Here is a 21,251-nt window from a genome sequence, read left to right on the forward strand (position 1 = left end):
GCAATTGTGTATCTTAAAGAGAATAGATTTACGATTTTCAAACTTGTCACGTCAAGAGTGTTGATTGAGTATGCCACGTGGGTAAGTCAGATTATCAATACTCAATTTATTAAGAAGGTCTGGGTATTAATTAGGTATGAAAAAAATTTGGTCAAATATGAAATTTTATAATGACGACAACTGAACTCCTAAATTAAAATTTAAATCCAACAATAAAAACAAAGCATATTTTTTTTGTAATTCTTAAAATTTTATGTTTTATAACCGTGTGACACCTAATCGTGTTATGCTACATGGACATACGATCCATATAGAAGACACGACTGCAAATGATAAAATGTAATTCATTTAGTTGATCACAAAATTTTTGAACAATTGTGCTCTTATACCACCATAATTATCAAACTAATGTTTTATTTGTATTCAATTGAAATCTTATTTGTATTCATGTACTAAAGAAAATGGTCAAATTTGACGATTGAAAATCACGTAAAAGAAAAATAATTGTGACAAAATGACTACCCCACGCTACGGCTAAAGCTTAACGCGTGAAAGCCTGAAAGGGTAGTTTCGTTATTTAAGATAGAAACGAAGAGTCTTTTCGGTGCTAGAGATTTATAAGAGGATGATCGTGCTGCCAGCAGTAGTGGATTTACGACCTCTTTAAATTTCTGAGCTGTCTGTGTTCATCGTCAACCCTAAAAATTTTGTTCCAGTTGTTGAAGATCTGAAGAGATGGAGAAGGAGGTGACGACCCTAAACTTTTGAAATTCTGTTGTGTTTCTGCTTTGATTTCAAAAATAAAAAATAAAAAAAAAATTGTTTTTGTTTTGTAGATTGATAGACTTAAGAGGAAATAGATGAGAGGCAACTTGTTTGATATATAAAAAATGGATTTTTTTTGGATTCTCGGAAGGTTTTTCCTCGATTTTTTTTTACTTTATTTCTTAATTCTCTATTAGAGTTTGGAGATTCAAAATTCTCATATTTTGATGGTTTATTTCTGGAGAGATTTGAAGGGGCCAATAATTTTCTCCTGTTTCTAAGAAGCCTTTCCTTATGTAGCTTCGATGTTCGAAATTCTTCTTGATATAACTATTTAGGGTTTGAATAGCTTTCCAACAGTGAGAATCAGCTAAAGAAGTTGATTAAAGATCTTGCTTTATCTAGAAAACTTAACTGTCCCTTTAGTTGAAACTCTTCTGTGTTTTTTTTATCATTTTTATGGTGAGAATCTGTCAAAGATCTTACCTTTTTTTTTCCCATTCGTTTTGTTACTTTATTCTTGTAATCAGGAGAGTTTAAAAAAAAAAAAAAAAGTCTAAATTTATAATTGGGAGAATTAATTCGTGAAGAAGATTTGTTTTTCTTTTAAAAGAAAATTATTGGGATTTGTGTAGAAGAACGCGCCATGGCTATCTGTGCCACAATTCGGAGACTGGGAGCAGAAAGGAAATTTACCTGATTATTCATTGGATTTCTCCAAGATTCGAGAGACGAGAAAGCAGAACAAAAGAGATACCTCACGACCCAGTATTGGAAACGAGGACGAACTTATCTCCTCCATCAAACCCACAAACGCTCACCAACACCAACAACAACAACACCCCCACCACCACCAGCAACTCAATCAGGACACCCACTCTCCAACTGTAAGTCTGTCTCTCTCTGTTTTATAGTTGAGTCATGGAGTGACTGCGAAATTCACTGCGTTTTACACTTGCTGACGTGGATGTGCGCACAGAGCAATGAAAGTTTTTCATTCATTTCTCGATGAAAAGCATCTATGGCTCCGAAGACACATCAGCGCAGTGTAGTGTGAAACGCAGTCACTTCAGTATTTTCCTTTATTTATAGTTTCACACCAGTGGGGTTTGCCGTAGGGTGCAACTTGGTTCGGTTTGAGTTCAAAATGGAACCGAACCAATAAAGGTTGGTTCCACTAAATGAATCAAATTCCATTGAAACCAACCCAACCCAAACCAAATTAAAGTCGGTTTGGTTCGGTTCGGTTCAGTTCTACGGATTGCCAATATTCTATAAATTGTAAGTAATATTTTTTAATAAAAAAACAAACATAAAATTTCATAATTAATCACAAATTTATTCATAAAAAGTCATTAGTTTATTCATAAAAGAACACTAATTCATGTCCTAACTCCTAATATAATTCCTAATAATTATTATATACATATTATTTATTTATTGCATAGGGGGTTCAATTCTGGGTTTGGTTCAGTTCTATACAAGCTGGATCCAATAACCGAACCAAATTGATCGATTCTCCATTTTCGTAACCCGGAATCGAACCGCAACTTGTTCCAAACCACCCCAAAGCTATAGGTTTGGTTCGGTTCTCAGTTTGAGACCAAGTTGCATCCCTAGTTTGTCGTTATTGAAAAGAAAATTTATGTTGACACCCCAACTTTTACTTATTACACTCCCAATGAAAATAAAGAAAATAAGTGAATGGTGGAGAATACCCAACTTTTACTTGTTGCATCCCAATGAAAATAAGTGAATGATTAAGAGTAAGTAAAAGTTGGGGTGCCAGTAGAAGCACTCTCAGTTTTTTTATTTATATTTTGCTAGATTTTTTTTTGGAGTGTTTAGGATTTTACATGAACCTAATCATAAACGTTAACAACTGAAATTGTTTGAATGAGTGTTATATTGTTTTGTATGTTTAGATTATAATTTGAGGCAAAACTTTGTAATGTCTGAAGAGTGTGTTTTAATCTTTGATTGAGATTTGATAAATAAATTAAGAAACTTGGGTGTAATAAGTAAAATTTGAGCTGCCAACAATAGCTCTCTAAAATTAACGGTTGTATGTATGTATATTGGTGTGTTATAAGCAAAAGTTAGTGTTCAATAGAAGCTCTCAAAAAGTCAAAGAATCATGATTTTCTAATGTCCCCTCTAGCATAGGTCTTAAAAAGGGTTGTGTTCGGGTCGATTGATATTAAACTGTTTAAGGTTATTTCAAGTAAAATTGTTAAAATATTGCAATTGGTGATTTGAACACCTCTCCTTTTTGAATAGAGGCTTTAACCACTATGTCAAACCATTGTTGATTGATGAAAGATAACTTATAAAAATACATATTGCAAGGTAATATATCATTTGGATCTTGGCGGATACAGGGATAGACCCGGACCCAACTTGAGGTTAAGGGACATCGACCCATATTTTATTTTGGGTATACTTGAAGGAACCAAACTCTCTGAATTCGGATTCGGATCACTCAGATTTCAGATAAAATCCTTCCCATTCTAATCCCAATTGACATGACATAGGTTAGAATCATAGATCTTTTTCCTTGGGATACACAATTGCACATCCCCATGAATATGTGTCATTGTTTATCTTAAGGAAAAAGATCTATGATTTTAGCCCATGTCACGTCAAGGGGCATATGTCAAAGGGGGGTGTTAGAAAATCATTATTCAAAGTCAACATCTGTATTAGTTGATAGATGAGTCATGATTTTTTTTATGCCCTCTCTCACACACGCCCCCTTGACGTGGAATGAGTTAGAACCATAGATTTTTTCCCTTGGTCGATATGGGACCAACCCAAGAAGGATCGAATTCTATATTATGATCCAAATCCGATCAGATGACAATTGGATACATTCCAGATCAGAGGAAATCTGATTTGGAACCTAAAATATAATGAAATTCATATATTTAAATTTAAATCAAATATATAATGTACCTGGATGTGGTTGATTTAGAACCGATACAATAGGTTATCAAATTGGATCTTTATCGGAACCCAAATCCTTGATCCAAAGATCCTTATATGAAAATGTGGCTTTGTGTAGAAAAACCAAGTGATGTATCTTACAAATTGATTTATTTGTATAAAGTTTCACCACACATAGGGAGAACTTGCAAAGTGCAAAGTAAATTTTCTTTCAATAAGTATATTTCATTTAAGTATTCAAAAGTGAAGCAATTACATTATATTTATCCTTATAAGGCCTGTAAAATTCATAATCTTGTTAACTTATTAATCAAGAATCTATTGAAAGTAGAATTTTTAGCAACTATATATGGGATAAGATTTTGGTGTACGATCAGTTAAAAATTTTCAGATTTTATTTTTTGATCCCAACAAACAAGATAAATATGATTTCTAGCCATAAACATGATTTTTTTTTTTTTTTTAAATTGAGAACTTGACGTGGTTTGTGAATTGTTTGGGGTTAATGCAGGCGAGGAAGAGCATTCTGAGTTATTTCAACTGCTGTGTAAAAGCCTAAAATTCCTTGAGCCAACATTTTACTCAGATTGGGTGTTCCTCTAGACGACAAAATGGGAGATTATTCATGTGTTTTGTTCCTTCTTTTCTTATGTTTCCTCGTTAGCCTCCAAATCATTAATTTTGTTATTTGACCAAAATATGATTTTTCAATATTGCTCTCTGTAAATGATGATGTGTGATTATTTGAATGATGGATGAATTACCATTTGGAGGGGGGGTGTACGGACCTAGCAAGGAGGAGGGGGGGGGGGGGGGCAATTGGCCCACAAATCTTTGCGACACCCTTATATTTTCAACTAATTACATGACTCATTTGCCCCCACACCCTCACCTCCCTCCCTCCCTCCCTCAATTTTTTTGTTGATGACATTGATTCTTGATTGGGCCTTCTCATTAATAATTGGAAATGACCTTTTCTTCAACTCCTAACCAAAGACCTCTCAATTTCTCCCTAAAATCATTAATCTTCGAGTTCTTCAATGATACAACTAATCATAGTTTGCCCCCATTACAAGAAAATCCTGGTTCCGCCCCTGCCATTTCGTGAGTTGAAAATGAGTTATTATGATTCCAGTTAACTCTACATTTTAATTACTAAAACGTGAATGATTACATTTTTTTATTTAAAAAAAAAAATTCAGAGCAATAACGAATTTGGCGGTTGTAAAGTGATTATTAGTGATTATTTCGCAGGTTTAAAATGACTAATAATCACTTTTAAAACCTTTGAATTTGTTGTCAGCCACATTTTGGTAATTAAAATGAACAGTAAGCCAAAATCATAAATATCCCTTAGAATGTTTGATATCTTTTTCTTCCTTATTATCCTCCGACCAAAACATGATTTTCTATTCCTCTTTTGTAAATGATGTTGATGAGGTATTCCTCTTTTTTGTAAGATCTTACTCTGTAAACATGATCATCATCTTCACAATGCCATCCATGAAGTTATTATTATAGTTTTTGAGCTCATTAAGTCGGTTGGATTGGATTTTTGTGTGAGCTAGTCACTAATTACGAAGAGACAATCTCTCCGACTCAACTCGAAACTTAAAAATTAAGACTAGTATAAAAAATAAAAAAAAAGTTCCCAAAATGTACCAAAAACCCTTGATCATTAACCTATTGGACCTCTTCTTATATGCATCGCTTCAACTTATTAAATAAAACTCTTGATTTAGCTACACTAAAAAATTTACCATCTTCGAGTTTTTATTTAACTTTCATCACCATCAATCACATGCAATCTCTTGAAGAAAATCCTTAATATTTCAATTCAAAAATCCATCTTCTTTAAGATTCTAAACTTATGCTACCTCTGCTTCAATCCATCTTAAGATCGAAGAGGATGGTTGTTTGAACATAGCTGGGTTTTACCTTAAAAGAAGGTGACTGGGTTTGGGAGATCGAAGATGACGTACAGTTTTTTGTTTTATTTTTAACTTGACTTGGAAAACTAGTTGAGTTTTCAAACTATCATAATCCCAATTTTATTCAAGAAATAGCGGATGACTATTTTTGAAAGAAAATTCAAGAATTTATAGATCATTTTTCATTAGTCTGATAGAGTAGACTGATATCAAGGGGTGTACCGCCAATTTTAAAAGATACATATTGGCAAAATGAAAAGAGTGTTACGGCCACACTCCTGAGAGGAGCGTGGCTCTAAAAATAATCATTATAATGAGATATTGATGATTACAATAATTAGACAATAACTAGAAGGTGACATGTGCAAACTCATATATATATATATGGGTCGTGTTCCTGCGACCCTCATTACGACCCCCTTTGCGACACACCGTTTTGTCTTATATGTGCAAAAATGTTTGGAATTGGCTGATTTTTTGTGAGGATGATCTCTATGGTGAGGAGATCATCCTGGCAAAAATTCATCCCATTCCAAAACTTCTAGACCGTCCGATTTTTGTTAAAAAATTACAGACCGTCCAATTTTTGTAAATCAATTTTGATGGGGTTAGAAGTTTTGGAATGGGATGATTTTTTGCCAGGATGATCCCCTCATCACAGAGATCATCCTCACAAAAAATCAGCCCATTCCAAACATTTTTGCCCATATAAGACAAACAGTGAGTCGCAAAGGGGGTCGTAATAACGCTGTCCTATATATATATATAGGGAGCGGTTCGGCAGTCCTAAAGTTTGTCAAGTTGGTTGTCAAACATTTTTTGTAAATCACTTTTGATGGGATTAGAAGTTTTGGAATAGGCTGATTTTTTGTGAGGATGATCTCTACGGTGAAGAGATCATCCTCACAAAAAATCAGCTCATTTTGAAACTCCTAACCCTAGTTTACAAGTTGAAGAATCGTGGATCGTCCAATTTTTGTAAATCACTTTTGATGGGGTTAGAAGTTTTGGAATAGGCTGATTTTTGGTGAGGATGATCTCCTCATCATAGAGATCATCCTAAAAAAAAAAAAAAAATCAGCTCATTCCAAAGCTTCTAACCCATATTTTGAAAAATGTTTGACACCAAACTTGACAAACTTTAGGGCTGTTGAACCGTCCCAATATATATATTATAGAATGATTTATTTATAATTCAAAATATTACTTAAATTTTTTTTTTTTTTTTAAGATTACATGGTAAAAGAAATATTTTTATAATGTTAAAAGTTAATTATTGTGATTATAAGATCGTGTGGGTTGTAATTTTCTTGATTTTTGACCAAAATAACACTGACAATAGTTTTATCCTCTCTCATTATAATAGTAAAGATGTGTAAAATTGAAAAATCAAACTTACAAAAACCATTCCACTCTCATCAATTAGATTACAAAATGTCTTCTAGGACTCTTAGGTTTTATATCTCTTACGATATCCATTCTTAAATGACTAATGATGATAAAATAATTGATACATACGTGATCTGTACATGTTAATGTAGCAAGGGCACATAATCATAGATTTTTTTCTTATATATCCCAAAGAAAAATATCTATGATTATGTGTCTTTGCCATGTCAGTCACACATAAACCTTATACGTTATAACTCCTATGTTTATCACTACTCTTCTTAAATAGAAAAAGAAAATTTCTACATACAAATTAGTAATAGAAGAGTATCTTAATTGCCCTATTAGTTGAGGAATAAAATTAAAAAATTAAAAAAATTAAATTAAAAAAGGGGATCACCAACGCTCCATACTCCCCGAATCACGGAATCATGAAGCCATCATAGTCACTACTGTAACATCAAATTATCAATGGCGGTAATTCAATTCTTGATAGAGATGGTCGGTCTTTTAATACACACACGAAGTTTACGTGTTGGTCCATCAAACACGACTGTCATCTGCCACGTGTCGTAAATTAGTTACGTGTCCGTTTTTAAAAAAAAAATTTGTGTCCTTTTCTAAATTTTATGTATTGTCAGTTATCACCTGACTTTGGGGCAAATTGACCCGCTAGTCTGTGATCCGATCCGATCCAGTTTTAATAGAAGCAGGCCTTTCCTTTTGAAGTTTGACCCACCTGAATCGAGCCCAAAGAGAGGGATCCTTGATTTTTTTCTTTTTGGGTGGCTCTAATTGCACTCACCAAAATGTCTTATTATACCCACTTTCTTACGATACACACCAAAAAAATAAAAATAACTAATTGCACACACCTAATAAACGCAATTTAACCATGATTTTAAATCTCATCTAAGGCTAAGATGACTCACCCAAATCGTCTCGATCTCGTTTGTAATGGTACGGAATTACATGATGTCTCAATGCTCACATCATCTCGTGAGATAAACGAGATGCCTCCGATGATATTTTGAAAATTTCGATCAAGTCAATTGGGATTTTGTAGATTTTGATTAAAATAATTATATTTTTTAGAATTTTACTATTTATTATATAAATAAAACATAATTTTATCACTAAATTTTTTTCATATATCATATTTTATTAAAAATATATATAATAATTTTAATTTAAATACATATAAATGGATCAATATGAACCGAGTGAAATGGATTGTCTCGAGACCATGGATGAGATGTCAAACCGAGTTTTGAAATCATGGTTTTAACTTTTATTGCTCATTGTACCAATCAAAAAGTACCAAACAAATTTCTTGTTGTTGTTTACTCTTCTTCTTTGCATCTATAAAGATTTCAATGAAGATTTTAAGCTTTGTTTTTACTTATTTTTCTTACCCTAACACCTTTAATCGATTCGAGCAATTCACATGAGAAAGTTTTGTTTAGTAGGTACTTATGAAATCTATTTTTTAATAGTTGATAGGTATCTACTGAATCAATTTTGTAATATTCAGTAGAAAGTTTTGTTCGATAGGTACCTATCGAATCTATTTGATAATAATCACTAGGTACGTACTGAATTTGTTAAACTATGTTGGGTTTGAACCTATTAAACAAAATCTGTCAAAAACTCTCCACTTTGATTGAAAATCGTCGTTTTGAAGGTTTTTGATTAAATATATAAAAAAAAATTAAAAAAAAAAATCAACTTGAAAAGAAAAACTTAAAAATCTAATCTCCATTGATTAAACTTCTCACAAAACTTAAAAGGAAACTATGAAGAGAGAGAGAAGAAGAAGAAGAAAAAAAGAAGTGAGTTTTTTTTCGATTGGTTGTGGGGTGCAATGAGTAACACATAAAAGAGTAACAATGTAAATTTCTTTTTTAATACATTTTCACTTAAAATGGGTACAATTAGCCATCTCGTTGTATGCAAATAGAGCCACCCATTTTTCTCTCAAAAAGTAGTCATCTTCAAACTCTTCTCTAATATTAACAAATTTTTATAGTACTAACCTTAGCTTCATTGCATTGTTTTTTAGGCCGTCTTAATCCTTAGTAAAAATAAGTTAAGATTTCAGTAAAAAAAAAAAAAAGTAATTATTTTTCATAAACTCTTGAGAAGTAGCATGAGCATCCTCTATAATGAAAAACTCCCTATCAATAGCACATGGCGATGACACTTATCCATTTTTTGATAATGGACTTTTAAGGACTTGTGAACCTTGACTTGAGTTAATGAACCTTTAATGGAATGAGGTTGGTTGGAATGAAGTGAGCATTAGTGTTGGAGGTAGGCTTAGAATTGGGCTTAGGGATTTTTTGTAGATTTGGTTACGTTTGGGTAATTTTAGGGATTTAATTAGGATTGAGTTGGAATTGGCCAGAGGGACAGGATTATGGCTAGGTGTAGGTTGGGAAATGGCTAAGGATTAGGGATTAGCTAAGATTAGGCTTAGGTTAATAATTGATTTAGGATAGGTTTTGAAGAAGGTTTTGGGATTTCAAAGTGATTTACGAATAATGGATTCTAGATGGGTTTGGCAATGGATCTAAGACTTGATTTTAGGATTTGATTACAATGATGATTGGTTGAGAAGATGACGAGATTTAGAAATTAGATAAACCTTATTGTGTCTCCATAGGAATATTGGAAATCTTAGGGTCTTTAATTTGAATAAAAAACTTTAATTTTGAAATTTTAGGCATTTAGGCCCTTTAACATTTTTTGGATAAAAAACATTTTTTATGAACTTTTTTCGAGTGAGGCCCATTCAAATTGGGGTGTCTGCACCGTCTATTTTTTTAAAACATTGATCATTGTTAAAAATTAGGTTTGAGGTGTTCTTTGATTTCAAAATGATCATATCTCAATTGCGAAGAAAACAATACAGGGAACTTTCGAGAAAAAATACTAGAGAGGATCCAAGCAATTTGAGAAATCACCTTACTAGGAATTTTTTCTCTTTTGGTTACAAGCCTTTCTTCCTCTAAACTACCCATACCCACTTTATTAATTCCAAACTTCATGAGAATATTCTCCAAATATACCTCAAAAAGGGACAATCGAAATAAATAAGATCTATTGATTCAGAGCTCTGAAACATAAATTGCATCCTGAAACCATTGAGATCCCTTTTTTTAAAAGGTTATCCATTATAGCAACCTTTCTAATATCAATGGCCAACCGAGCAATAAATGAGTGTCTTGGAATTCTTTTCCCCCACCAAAGAATTAATTTTACATCATCTCGGATTTGATTTTAAAATTTAGAGGTGAAGCGACCATCTATTTTTTAAATTGTACCATAAACTTTAAAGGGATGAGGTGTTATTTGGCCAACATGGCAATCCATGCGGAAACAACAAGACTTAGTGGGGGGGGGGGGGGGGGGAAGAAATAACACAAATGGGTTGAACCATTGAAAGTTGAAGATAAGGGTTTTTAGATTATTTTTATTTGTCTATTACGTTATATTTAGATTGAGAGAAATCGAGAGAAGGGAAGAGAAAATAAATGAGTTTTCCTCCATTTCTCTTGTTTTGATTGTTAAGTGGGGGGAAGAGAAGAGAAGAAAAGATAAGAGGAAAAAAAAATGTGAGTTTTCTTTATCTCCAAAATTGGAAAGAAGATGAGACAAACCGAGAGAAGCCCTTTTAAAATATTTATATAATTTCAACTTTACCCCTAAATCTCTTTTAAGATATTTTAAAATTTCAAAATTGTCACAATTCTCTCTTATCAATCCAAGCGTGATGGAGTTAAACTTAGTTTCTCTTCTCTTCACTTAATGAATTTCTCCTCTATTTACTTCTCTCAATCCAAGCAAAGTGTTAAAGAGGGCTAACGTTAAGGGGGGCGTGTCACTGGTTTGAAAACACCGGAAACTTGAATATTCATCAGGGTGCGTATCTTAAAAATACCTGAAATTTTATAAAAATAGGCCAGACGTCCAACCCAAAACTAGCTGTATAGACGGCCCATAAGTCAGGCTTGGGCTTGGCCTCTGTCACACTCACACAGCCCAGCGTAGCCCATTTGCATTCCTACCTACCTCGTGTATGGCATTTTATTTGCTTCCCTAGTCAACATAGTTAAAAATTGAGATACCTCTTTTGACCATTGACCATGATATAGTCAATTAACGAATCGCAATTTTGTATCTCCCGATCCTTCATGATTGGTACTCTCGCCACACCCTTAAAATAATCGATCAAGAAAATTTAATCATAGTGGTGATCAAAATCTCTTATCGTGCGCGATAGATTCTCTTAGTGTGCATTGCGATGCACAGTAACATAACTCCGGACTCGGCGAAGCGCGAGTTGTGAGGATTACCTGTCACCACGTGTATATTTCACTCTTCCTACCAACCAGTTTTTGTGGTGGTCGTTGAAGTTGACGGTTGACCTCGTCCATATGTGCTGAAATTACAAAAACACCCTTCCTTTAGTTGAAATTTCCGCTAAATATGTAAGACAAAAATATCAAATCAACACCAATTAATTTTCTACAAAATTTATCCTCTATACTTTCTTTTGCCTGATCTATTCAACTTAGGCCCTTTATGAAGGAAAAAAAAAAAACTTTTGAATTTTTTTTTCCAAATGCACAATTAGACGATAATCTATGAGATAAACAATGTAAAATTGCCACACCATTTTTCAATGAGCAAAAAAATTTTAAAAGTAAATCCAAAATATTTGGATTTAAACTTAGTCTTTACCTACTAATTTCATTTGCTTTAACAACAAAAATTATTTCGTCTTCTCCTTCTTTATTTGTATTTATTGTTATACGATTTATGTGGATATCATGTTAAATAGTCTAACAAATACAATGAATTATTTTAAGATCTTTCTGTTTTAATCTCCACAAAAATCAATGCCTCTACTTTAATATCTCATAAAAAACTTATATCATTTTCATGAGATTTTAAGGTTGAAGGAGATAGAATCTTGAAGTTGAAAGATGAAGTAAAATCTTGTATAAAAGATCAAGATCATTAGATAAAAGATTGAATGGCTCAAAGGCAATTTCGAACCTAATGGTGGTGAGAGCACATAGGTCACCACCGAGGGTGTACCCTCACTTATCTAGTGAGTGTGATACTTAGGTGTTGCACATACCCAGGAAAGGGACTCATATGCCTTGATCCAGACCCTAGCTCACCTGATATCAATTATTGAATGGAAGTTCGGATATTCTTGTTAATCTAAAAATAAAAAAGACTAAAAATTAAGATATTTATATCATTTTAAGTAAATCACTCGGGGAATAACACGGAAAAGGGATATTGTTCAATTATAGCAATAAAAATTAGAGGAATATGTCTAAATTACCGAAATAGAAAATTTGTATGGTAACTTTATTTATTAAAATTATTTCTTATATATATATATCTAAAAAAGGAAAAAAATATCTGAGTATGCCTGCAAGGATGGAGAAGGGAAAAAAAATCCTGAGTGGCATTTTGGGCAATCAAAATAAAGAAGTTGCTGCTGTGGTGCATCGGTCATGAACACGTTTGCTACATAAGTCATACATAAAGCCGCCTCTGCAGGTTCTGCTCCTCCTCTATCTCTCATCTGTTCTATCTTGCGCATGTGTATTTCTGACTTATCCTGCGCCATATCCAGTTGAACCTCCAGGTTTCTGGTACGTAGATACTCTGAAACCACGCCTCTCATGTCAGATAGAATCCTATTTTAAGTAATGGGGTTTGTGAAGCTTTATCCTCCAACTCACAGTTATTTAATCGCGATTTCACTATTAAAAGAGTTTCATTTGTCTCTAATTCAATCTCAGTTGCAGTATTTTCGATTATTTTTTTGGCATAGTTTTTCTTTTTTTTTTGGCAAATTTGGTTTCATTTCGATTTATCGGCCTGAGATTTTACGACTTTAAGCTTTGATTTCTTCATTAGGTCAAGAGACTCATTCCGGAATCTCGATTTCGATGTTTTATGAGTTTAATTTTTGTTCTAGCGAAGCTATTAGATCATTGAATCGCTTTTTACAAGTGAGATGTCTTTGAAATTTGGATTTTTGGTGAAAGAAACAGCTGTTTTGCAGCTCTTTAAACTGTTGGAAACATGGAGGCCTCAACATGTGCTCCGAGCTTCCATTGTTGCGCGTGGATTGATTCAGAGAAGATTGGTAGGAAACCGACTGGATTCTTGAGGTTTTCGCAGAGATGTAAGGACGAGCGGAGTGTTCAGATGCTTAATTCAAGGGATTTTCGGTGGAATGGCAGGTCTACTCGACCTAAGATTTCGTGTTCATATAAGTACACTCAAGGTAGGTAAAGAACACACAATTGGTAATTTATCATTGGTAAAATTTCAGATTTTTACAGCTTCAGATCCATTATTAGTGATGTCAGATACTTGGCATTTAGATGTGAAATATTGACTGAATCTTGTTAGGTAGAGTTTTTGATTCTGTGTTGTAGAACGCAAGTTTACATGAATCATGTAGAATTGTAGATCTTGATTGTGTTGATCCACAGAAGCCTTGATAATTAACAAATCCACATACGGATCGGGGAGATCTAACTAAAGGATTAACTCTCCAAAATTACTGTAAATTTCTACAGCTTCAGATCCATTATTAGTGATGGTAGATACTTGGCATTTAGATGTGAAATATTGACTGAATCTTGTTAGTTAGAGTTTTTGATTCTGTATTGTAGAAGGCAAGTTTACATGAATCATGTAGAATTGTAGATCTTGATTGTGTTGATCCACAAAAACCTTGATGATTAACAAATCCACATACGGATCAGGGAGATCTAACTAAAGGATTTACTCTCCAAAATTACTGTAAATTTCACCATCCATAATTTGTCCTTTACATCAAGCAAGAATCCCTAATTCTAATCGAAACCGAAATAGAAGATCCTATCATAGCTTGTCTTTAGTAATTTGTATACCTCTAAAATCACTCATAATTATGTGGGAAATTCAAAAATGGAAAACCTTGATTATGGTCATTCCAATTAGTTCATTTTGACCATTGTGATATGCCTAGTTGAATAAACTATATGTAAGTTTTGATGCCTTGCTTGTCCACCCCATATTTGGATATTTGGGTAAGTGATGTGAAGTTACATCCATTAGGAATCATACTACAAATCTGAGTTATGTTCATCTATCTATTAGATAAAAACTATTCCCAATGGAAATTAATCAAGGATTCAGGACCAATATCATATACGTGAGATTATACAGGACAATGATGTTTAGAAGTTCAAATGTTTTTTAATTGCCGTGCTTAACTGACTTAAAAAAAGAAAAAGATACTTGAACATACTCAACTGACATGGAATGTGCACAGAACTATAGATTTTTTTTCCTCTAGGTGCACAAGGAAAAAATCTATGGTTCTGAGCACATTCCACGTCAGTTGAGTGTGTTTGAGTTTAGTATTATTCTTTTTAATTAACTACACAGCATGCTTTGTTTGTATTCCATATTCTGTATGATCATTGATTTCTTCTTCTGCTTATTGTTTTGTAGCTCCAGCATTGGAATCAGAAAAACGTCACACTTCTGTTGATGAACCTTTGATATTGAAGGTATGGAGTGAAGTCTTGGTAATCATGTTTTGTATTCATGAGGCATGAGAGAATGTGGGACTCTCTTTGGCTGTTTGATGGTATTAGTGGTTTATATATGGTGATTGATTCCACGTGGCATGATCTTTGAACTTGAAATTTTGAGCATACATCATATAAGAAAGTTCTGCACATGTCTTATTGGATGTTGACGTAATTGCAGAATAAATCACAAGACGTTGCCCCGTACTTAAGCGGACGATGTATATATCTCGTTGGTGAGTTCTTTTGTCTGAAGATGTCTATTGCATTAGTACCATGAAGGTATTTCTAAGAGTTGGAGAGTATGGGGTGTGTAATGCAGGAATGATGGGCTCTGGAAAAACAACAGTGGGCAAGATTTTGTCAGAAGTACTAGGTTATTCTTTTTTTGACAGGTTTGTACCTGGATTACTTTTCTATTGGTTTTGTGTGTGTGTTCTTTAAATGGAGAAAAAAATTGAATGATGAGGAAGTCCAAGGTACTGGCCCATCATTCTGATTTTAAAGCAGTCTACCAAAGAAATACCTGTCAATGTGCTCCATGTTGCAGAGAAGTGGAACCCACAACTCCATGGGTCTGATATGCCTAGTGTTAGATTTCCTAATAAGTGAGACTTATGATTGCTCAAATGTTAGCTAATGATTGTGTATTATGCTTGTGAATGCTCCAGTGACAAACTGGTGGAGCAGGCCGTGGGTGGAACTCCTGTGGCCCAGATCTTCAAACAGCACAGCGAGAGTTTCTTCAGAGATAATGAGGTATTCTAGAAGCATTGTCTTTCATTCTCTTACCATATTATCTGTCCATTTGGAGTTTCAGCATTTGGGTTTTGTTTCTCTTGCGAGCAAGATTTTATTTGAACTTTTTGTTTGTTTGTTTTTGTTTCCATTGCTTGATAGCTTTCAACCATGATCGGTTTTCTTGGATTTTTTTTACCAATTTTTTTTTTTTCAGTTATACATTAAAGTAATACATATGGTTTAGTACACATATGTCATTCGGTGGTAAAAGAATTTTCTGGGGAAAACCTGGCCTTAGAATTTAAACATGTGATTTGGTGTGGGTTATGTACAACATGGTACTTTTAGGTTTTTTTGTCGTGTTGACACATGTACACTTGTCGACTCGTCCAAGCACACATCTTGTAACCTACAGCAGCCTAACCCTTATTATACTGTTTTGTATGAAAAATGATTTTTGAAAGAGGCTGGTGTACTGTACCTTCATACTCAATTTAGTTACTAAGCACAACCATATTTGTTTGATAGACGTCCATCTGGTGAATTGGCTCATTAAGTTGTTGAATGAACTTATGGTGTGTGGAAAAATGTTTCCTTTCTAGTATGATTAAAAAGGGCCTTCTGTTTTTTTCATTTTATATATAGATAAATATTTTATTAAAAGAGAGAAAAAGGGACGCCATCAACCAAGATTTCAAGAACAAAAGAAAGCAACAGATTACGACACTCTCATGCATCACAAATTATATCCCATTTGATCAAAGGACCTCTAGAAGATAAACCTCACCATGGACGTGAGAACCTCATTCAAAGGGTGCTCTTTCACTTCAAAGATCTTGTTGTTCTTTTCCAACCAGATTCCCCGACACACGACAAACAGGGCCTTCTGATCTAAAAATAACCAAAATATTATATTCTGATAAATGTATTAGGACGCATTTGTGTTTTCAACTTCTTAAAGATACTATATCAGGCATCTTGTATCTATGTTAGATACCTACACATCTTGTGATTGTTAAATAGGCTGTGGGTGGTTTATGGTTGTAGTTGTTTTCCTCTGTTTAGACGTTCAAAAATCAAAGAATGCGGAAATGTTTCAAATCAATGTGTATCATATAATGCATACTAACTTCCCCAAAAATAAAATGTATAATCTCAATGCAATCTAGTACTGGGTATGTGTTAGATGATGTGATGAGAGGTCTTCTAAAAATAAAAGGAGGTCTGCATGCAAGCTGGGGAAAATTTTCCCATAAACAGAAATTTATACTGTTTGGAATTAGAAATTTCTTTAGGAAATATGTTCTAGGAAGGGGAAAAAAAATTATAAGCTTCCACAAAGGGCTGACATAAAAGTAGCAAACAATAGGTCTTGCAAACTGAAAATGAGTGATAAATACTATGGTTGTAACATGTTCATTTGGTCATACATAAATACATAAGCAAACAATGCATAAAAAACCAAATATTTTTCAGAATCAACCGCCGCCAATGCCATAATCTTGGATTCTCATTGTCCATTGCTTTTCTTATAGATTATTCAAAATAACACACATAGTTCTACACTTCAGTTTTGATATTTAGGTCAACTTTTTCTCCATTACAGGAAACTAAAGATTAGTATGGTTTTTTTTCTTTTCTTTTTTTCTTTTTAGAGTGAGGTATTGGGGGAGTTGTCTTTGATGCACCGGCTAGTTGTTGCCACTGGAGGTGGTGCAGTGATTCGGCCAATCAACTGGTATGACAATATGAACTTACTAACAGTGCATATTTGAAATCTTCCTAATATTAATGACATTGCAGTATATTTCATTTTCAGTTGTGTAATATGACTTTTTTTTTATCAGGAAATATATGAAACAGGGGATCACAGTCTGGTTAGATGTGCCGTTGGAAGCTCTGGCAAGGAGGATTGCTGCTGTTGGGACTGACTCCCGGCCTCTTTTGCATCATGAATCGGGTGATCCTTACACAAAGGTGACTATTGATCCCTTCATTCCGAACCTTGTCAATCAGAATAAATCCCTGAGTTTTCTTATGAGAGATGCAATTGGCACCCCAATTTTATTTACTGGCCCCCAATTAAAAATAAAGAAAATAAGTGAATGGTTGAAAATAAGTAAAAGTTGGGATGCCAACAGGCGCTCTCTCTTTTTTTTGCTAGATTTCTACTTTTTGGGCTTAGGATTTATATGAGACTTACCATAATTGTAAAACTACCACTGAAATTGTTTGAATCAATTGTTATAATATTTTGTAATTTTGAAATTATAATTTGAGCCAAACCTTTGTAATGTTTGAAGAGTGTGTTTTAATCATTAATTGGGGTGTGATAAATAATTTAAGAAATTGGGGTGTAATAAGTAAAAGTTGGGGCGCCAATAGCAGCTCCCTTTCTTATTTGGCAAGATATTGTTGTTCCTTTATTATTATTTTTTGGACTTTTTTCTAATTTAACTTTCCTACAGGCTTTAGTGCGGCTGTCAACACTTTCTGAAGAGAGAGGTGAAGCGTATGCCAATGCCCATGCCAGGGTATCCCTTGAACGTGAGTTTTCTTGAGCATGTGTGAGATGTTTGTGGACTTTGTTCTGTCTTCCCTTGCCAGTGACAGTTGTAATTGTTAGAATAAATGATTCATCAATCATAAAGCTACATTCTGTGAATAGAATGACAGTGGAAGTGGCACTTAGATGGGCAGTAGGACAACCGTTTCATGGATCACATATAGGAGTTCCTCTAGGCCTAACGTGAGACCTTTTTCCTTTGTCAACTACTGTATTCTTTATGGGCGTACAAAAATAATACAATAGATAGATGGTTACAATCACGAATTGGTCCATTTTTATGGTAGCAAGCATGCTCCCTGGTGTTGTGCAATGTGTTCAGCAATCCTGTTTATAGATCATGTTAGTGGAACATAATACTCCATTCTTGTATTTCCTCACAGTTAAACCCCAAGTAGAAAAGGTGAGGTTTGTGCTATTTTTTTGTTTTTTCTCTTCAAAACCATCTTTTTTGTTTTGTTTCAAGTAAAACACATATCTACTTGCTCTTTTAGTTTTTGTGGATCAAAAGAAGTGCATTTTTGTGGTGGATGATTAAGATGAGCCTATAGGGGGCTCAAAGCCTTGGTGGTTGCTATTTGATTGAATGGTTTGAATTCATGCTGCTCCACACAAACAAAAAAGGAGGGAGGGACAAGCAGGCTTGATTCTGAAGAATATTGGAAAAAGATAAATTTTATCTACGATCATCAGCAAAGCTTTATTCCCAAGAGAGCTATTACTTTATCTGTAACTAGATCAAAACATACAGACTCAAAGTTGCTCTCAGATGTAAACCAATTGTTACTGGGATCATATTTTTCTTTTCTCCATTTTCTCTCACACTATTCACAACCCTTTCATACATGCCCTTAATTATATCAATGTATCCATTTAAGATTCCTTTCTTTCCCAATACTCACCAATTTAGCTCTTTAGGTACTTTGCGACATGCTTTCTCTAAATCAATGAAAATTATATAGACACTTCCTCCTTTCTCTATACTTCTTTATCAGTAGAAATATTGCTTTCATAGTTGATCTACCTGGCATAAGATAGAATTGGTTATTTGATATATTTGTTTTTTGTCTTGCCATTTGTTCAATCGCTCTTGCCCATAGTTTCATAGTGTGGCTTATAATTTTACTACATCTATAGTTGGTACAAATCTGAATGTTTCCTTTATTCTTATCTATGGGTAATATAATGTTTTTTATCCATTTGTCTAGCATATTTTTAGTCCACAAAAATAGTATTAAATTAGCTTAGTTAGGTAGGTAAGTCAAAACTTCCCAAATATTTCCATACTTCTATTGGAATACCATTGGTTCTAAGGTCCTACTTGTTTTCATCTTTGCTAGAGTTTTTTTTTTTAACTTCTGAAACCCTAATTCTACATATGTGTGCTCTCAGATCTCCCATCTATTTCCTGCTAGCCCCAATTCTGTCTTTGGTGATCCTCATTCAGTAGTTTCTAAAAATAACCACCCTCCACCTTTCCCTAGTTTCTTCATCCCTCCCATTTTCATCTTTAATGCACCCAACTTGTAGCTTATCGATTCCAGAGGAAGCCCTAGTTAACTCTTGCCTACTTCTCATTGCAATTGGGTTTTGCTTCAAGGGAACACCTTAGCACAAACATAATGAAATATCTTATCAAGATTCATGTTAGGGGGTGGTGGATTTCATATTGGCTGCCAACCTAACACGACCCTCCTTTAGGTTTGGGACCAACAATGTAGTGTAAAAGGAAACATTGCAGTTATCAACTTCATCTATGATAATTTTTATTATTATTTATTATTTGGTTTATGCTGAAGAAGTTGAATGTGTTCATTTTGCAGATATTGCAGGCAAATTAGGTCTTGGGGATGTATCCAATCTTACACCAACTGCTATTGCAATTGAGGTAACTGAATCTAGGAAATTCGATTTACTTTTCTTTGTTCAAAGTAATTTATGAGTAATGTGGAATTTAGTGGCATGCGTGCATGCTGGAAATAAAAGCTGCTATTATGATCAATTTAGGTTTACAAGGTTTGAAATCTATATTGAGGAGTGTTTGTTTATTTAACGAGACATTTCTGGCAAACATTTACATGTACCATGTTGGATCAGGAAATCTGACTTACGGCAAATTTAATTGCACTGCCAATTGATTTTGTCATTCTCCTATGTCGTGCAGGCACTTGTACAAATAGAGAACTTCTTAAAGGGTGACGAGAGGACAGCATGACTGCTGCAAGGAATTCCTAGCTCTTAGCAGCTTGCCAAGCTTCTTTATTGTTGTGTTGTTATTTATTTATTTTTATTATTTTTTTTATCCAAAAGGAAAGGCAAAGTAGAAGAATTGACATGGTCGGGTGATTGAAGATATGATTCATGATAAAAAGTTATTAATCTCAAAGTCAGATTCATGTAAATTGGCCCCCACTAAATTGAATAAGGTGGTGGTGGTGACAGATTTTTATTTTCATAGCCAATGCTCCCTTGTAATCATGTAGTAATCTAGGAAGGAAGGATATATATAGCTAGCTAGCTAGCTAGCTACTACATATAGCCAATGTGCTCCAAATGAAGTTCAATTTTCCATTAGTCTACAATGCAGTGCACAAAAATCAATAGAATCTTTCACCCTTGTAACCAACCATCTGATCTATACATATATATATATATATATGGGCCCTTCTGATGATTTTTCAAAAGATCACAAAAAATTAGATGCACAAGCCTAACTCAATGGAGAGTCGGGACACCTAAAATACAGGTTACTCTCAGCTCCTTATAATTTTAGTTGCAAAGAATTGGAGCTACAAAAGCATTTTACCCACGTGCACAAACATCCACATCCACATCAAAGGTATATATATACCATTGCAGATGGCGGAGCACCTCGGAAAGATTTAGGAGAAAATAAAACAGTGAGAGATGGTGGCCGCCAATGAATGCTTAGGATTTAAAAGATAACGGGTTTCTCAGACTGCTGTCTTAAGATGGCCATCCCTTCCTTCCCCTCCATGCCTAAGTAGAATCCACTTTTAGGGTAATTGATAGGATGCGACTGGCCAGCCATTCAAATGTAGATTATGAAGATGAAGTTGAGTGTTTAGTCAGTTAGATTTCTAGTTATATAAAGACGGGTTTGGATTTCAAGACATGGATGATCAACGGTTTGATTAGAGTCTACGAAGTTGTGGGCCCATTGATGCTCAAGGGAAATGGGAAACTGTGACGAGGCTTCTTGGAGCACATGATGGTTTTGAGTTAGACTTGAAATGGATGTGCAAGAGAGGAATTCTCTCTCTCTAGATGGGT

At 34.1% G+C, this 21,251-nt stretch overlaps 2 protein-coding genes across 3 annotated transcripts; both read left to right on the forward strand.

Annotated features, from left to right (window-relative positions):
* The first annotated feature begins 586 nt into the window (after window positions 1–586).
* On the forward strand, window positions 587–4,475 carry LOC147406738 (uncharacterized). Its single transcript, XM_086434916.1, has 3 exons — window positions 587–747; window positions 1,401–1,652; window positions 4,223–4,475. The coding sequence occupies exons 1-3, from the start codon at window positions 736–738 to the stop codon at window positions 4,268–4,270; spliced, it is 312 nt and encodes a 103-aa protein (XP_086291042.1). The 5' UTR covers window positions 587–735; the 3' UTR covers window positions 4,271–4,475.
* Window positions 4,476–12,551: 8,076 nt separating this feature from the next.
* LOC147406739 (shikimate kinase 3, chloroplastic-like) lies at window positions 12,552–20,531 on the forward strand. 2 transcript variants are annotated; one of them, XM_086434920.1, is made up of 11 exons: window positions 12,552–12,709; window positions 13,126–13,350; window positions 14,571–14,629; window positions 14,832–14,886; window positions 14,973–15,045; window positions 15,322–15,409; window positions 17,047–17,129; window positions 17,239–17,368; window positions 17,860–17,938; window positions 19,781–19,845; window positions 20,122–20,531. In XM_086434920.1, exons 2-11 carry the CDS (start codon window positions 13,146–13,148, stop codon window positions 20,170–20,172), a joined length of 888 nt encoding a protein of 295 aa, XP_086291046.1. In that variant the 5' UTR covers window positions 12,552–12,709; window positions 13,126–13,145; the 3' UTR covers window positions 20,173–20,531. The 2 variants fall into 2 exon arrangements, with proteins under 2 accessions (XP_086291046.1, XP_086291047.1); XM_086434921.1 differs by having other exon boundaries at window positions 12,600–12,709; window positions 13,115–13,350.
* The last annotated feature ends 720 nt before the right edge of the window (window positions 20,532–21,251 follow it).

The sequence above is a fragment of the Akebia trifoliata genome, chromosome 3, assembly GCF_017979445.1.
Source record: "Akebia trifoliata isolate Shusen 1 chromosome 3, ASM1797944v1, whole genome shotgun sequence".
NCBI classification, from domain to species: domain Eukaryota; kingdom Viridiplantae; phylum Streptophyta; class Magnoliopsida; order Ranunculales; family Lardizabalaceae; genus Akebia; species Akebia trifoliata.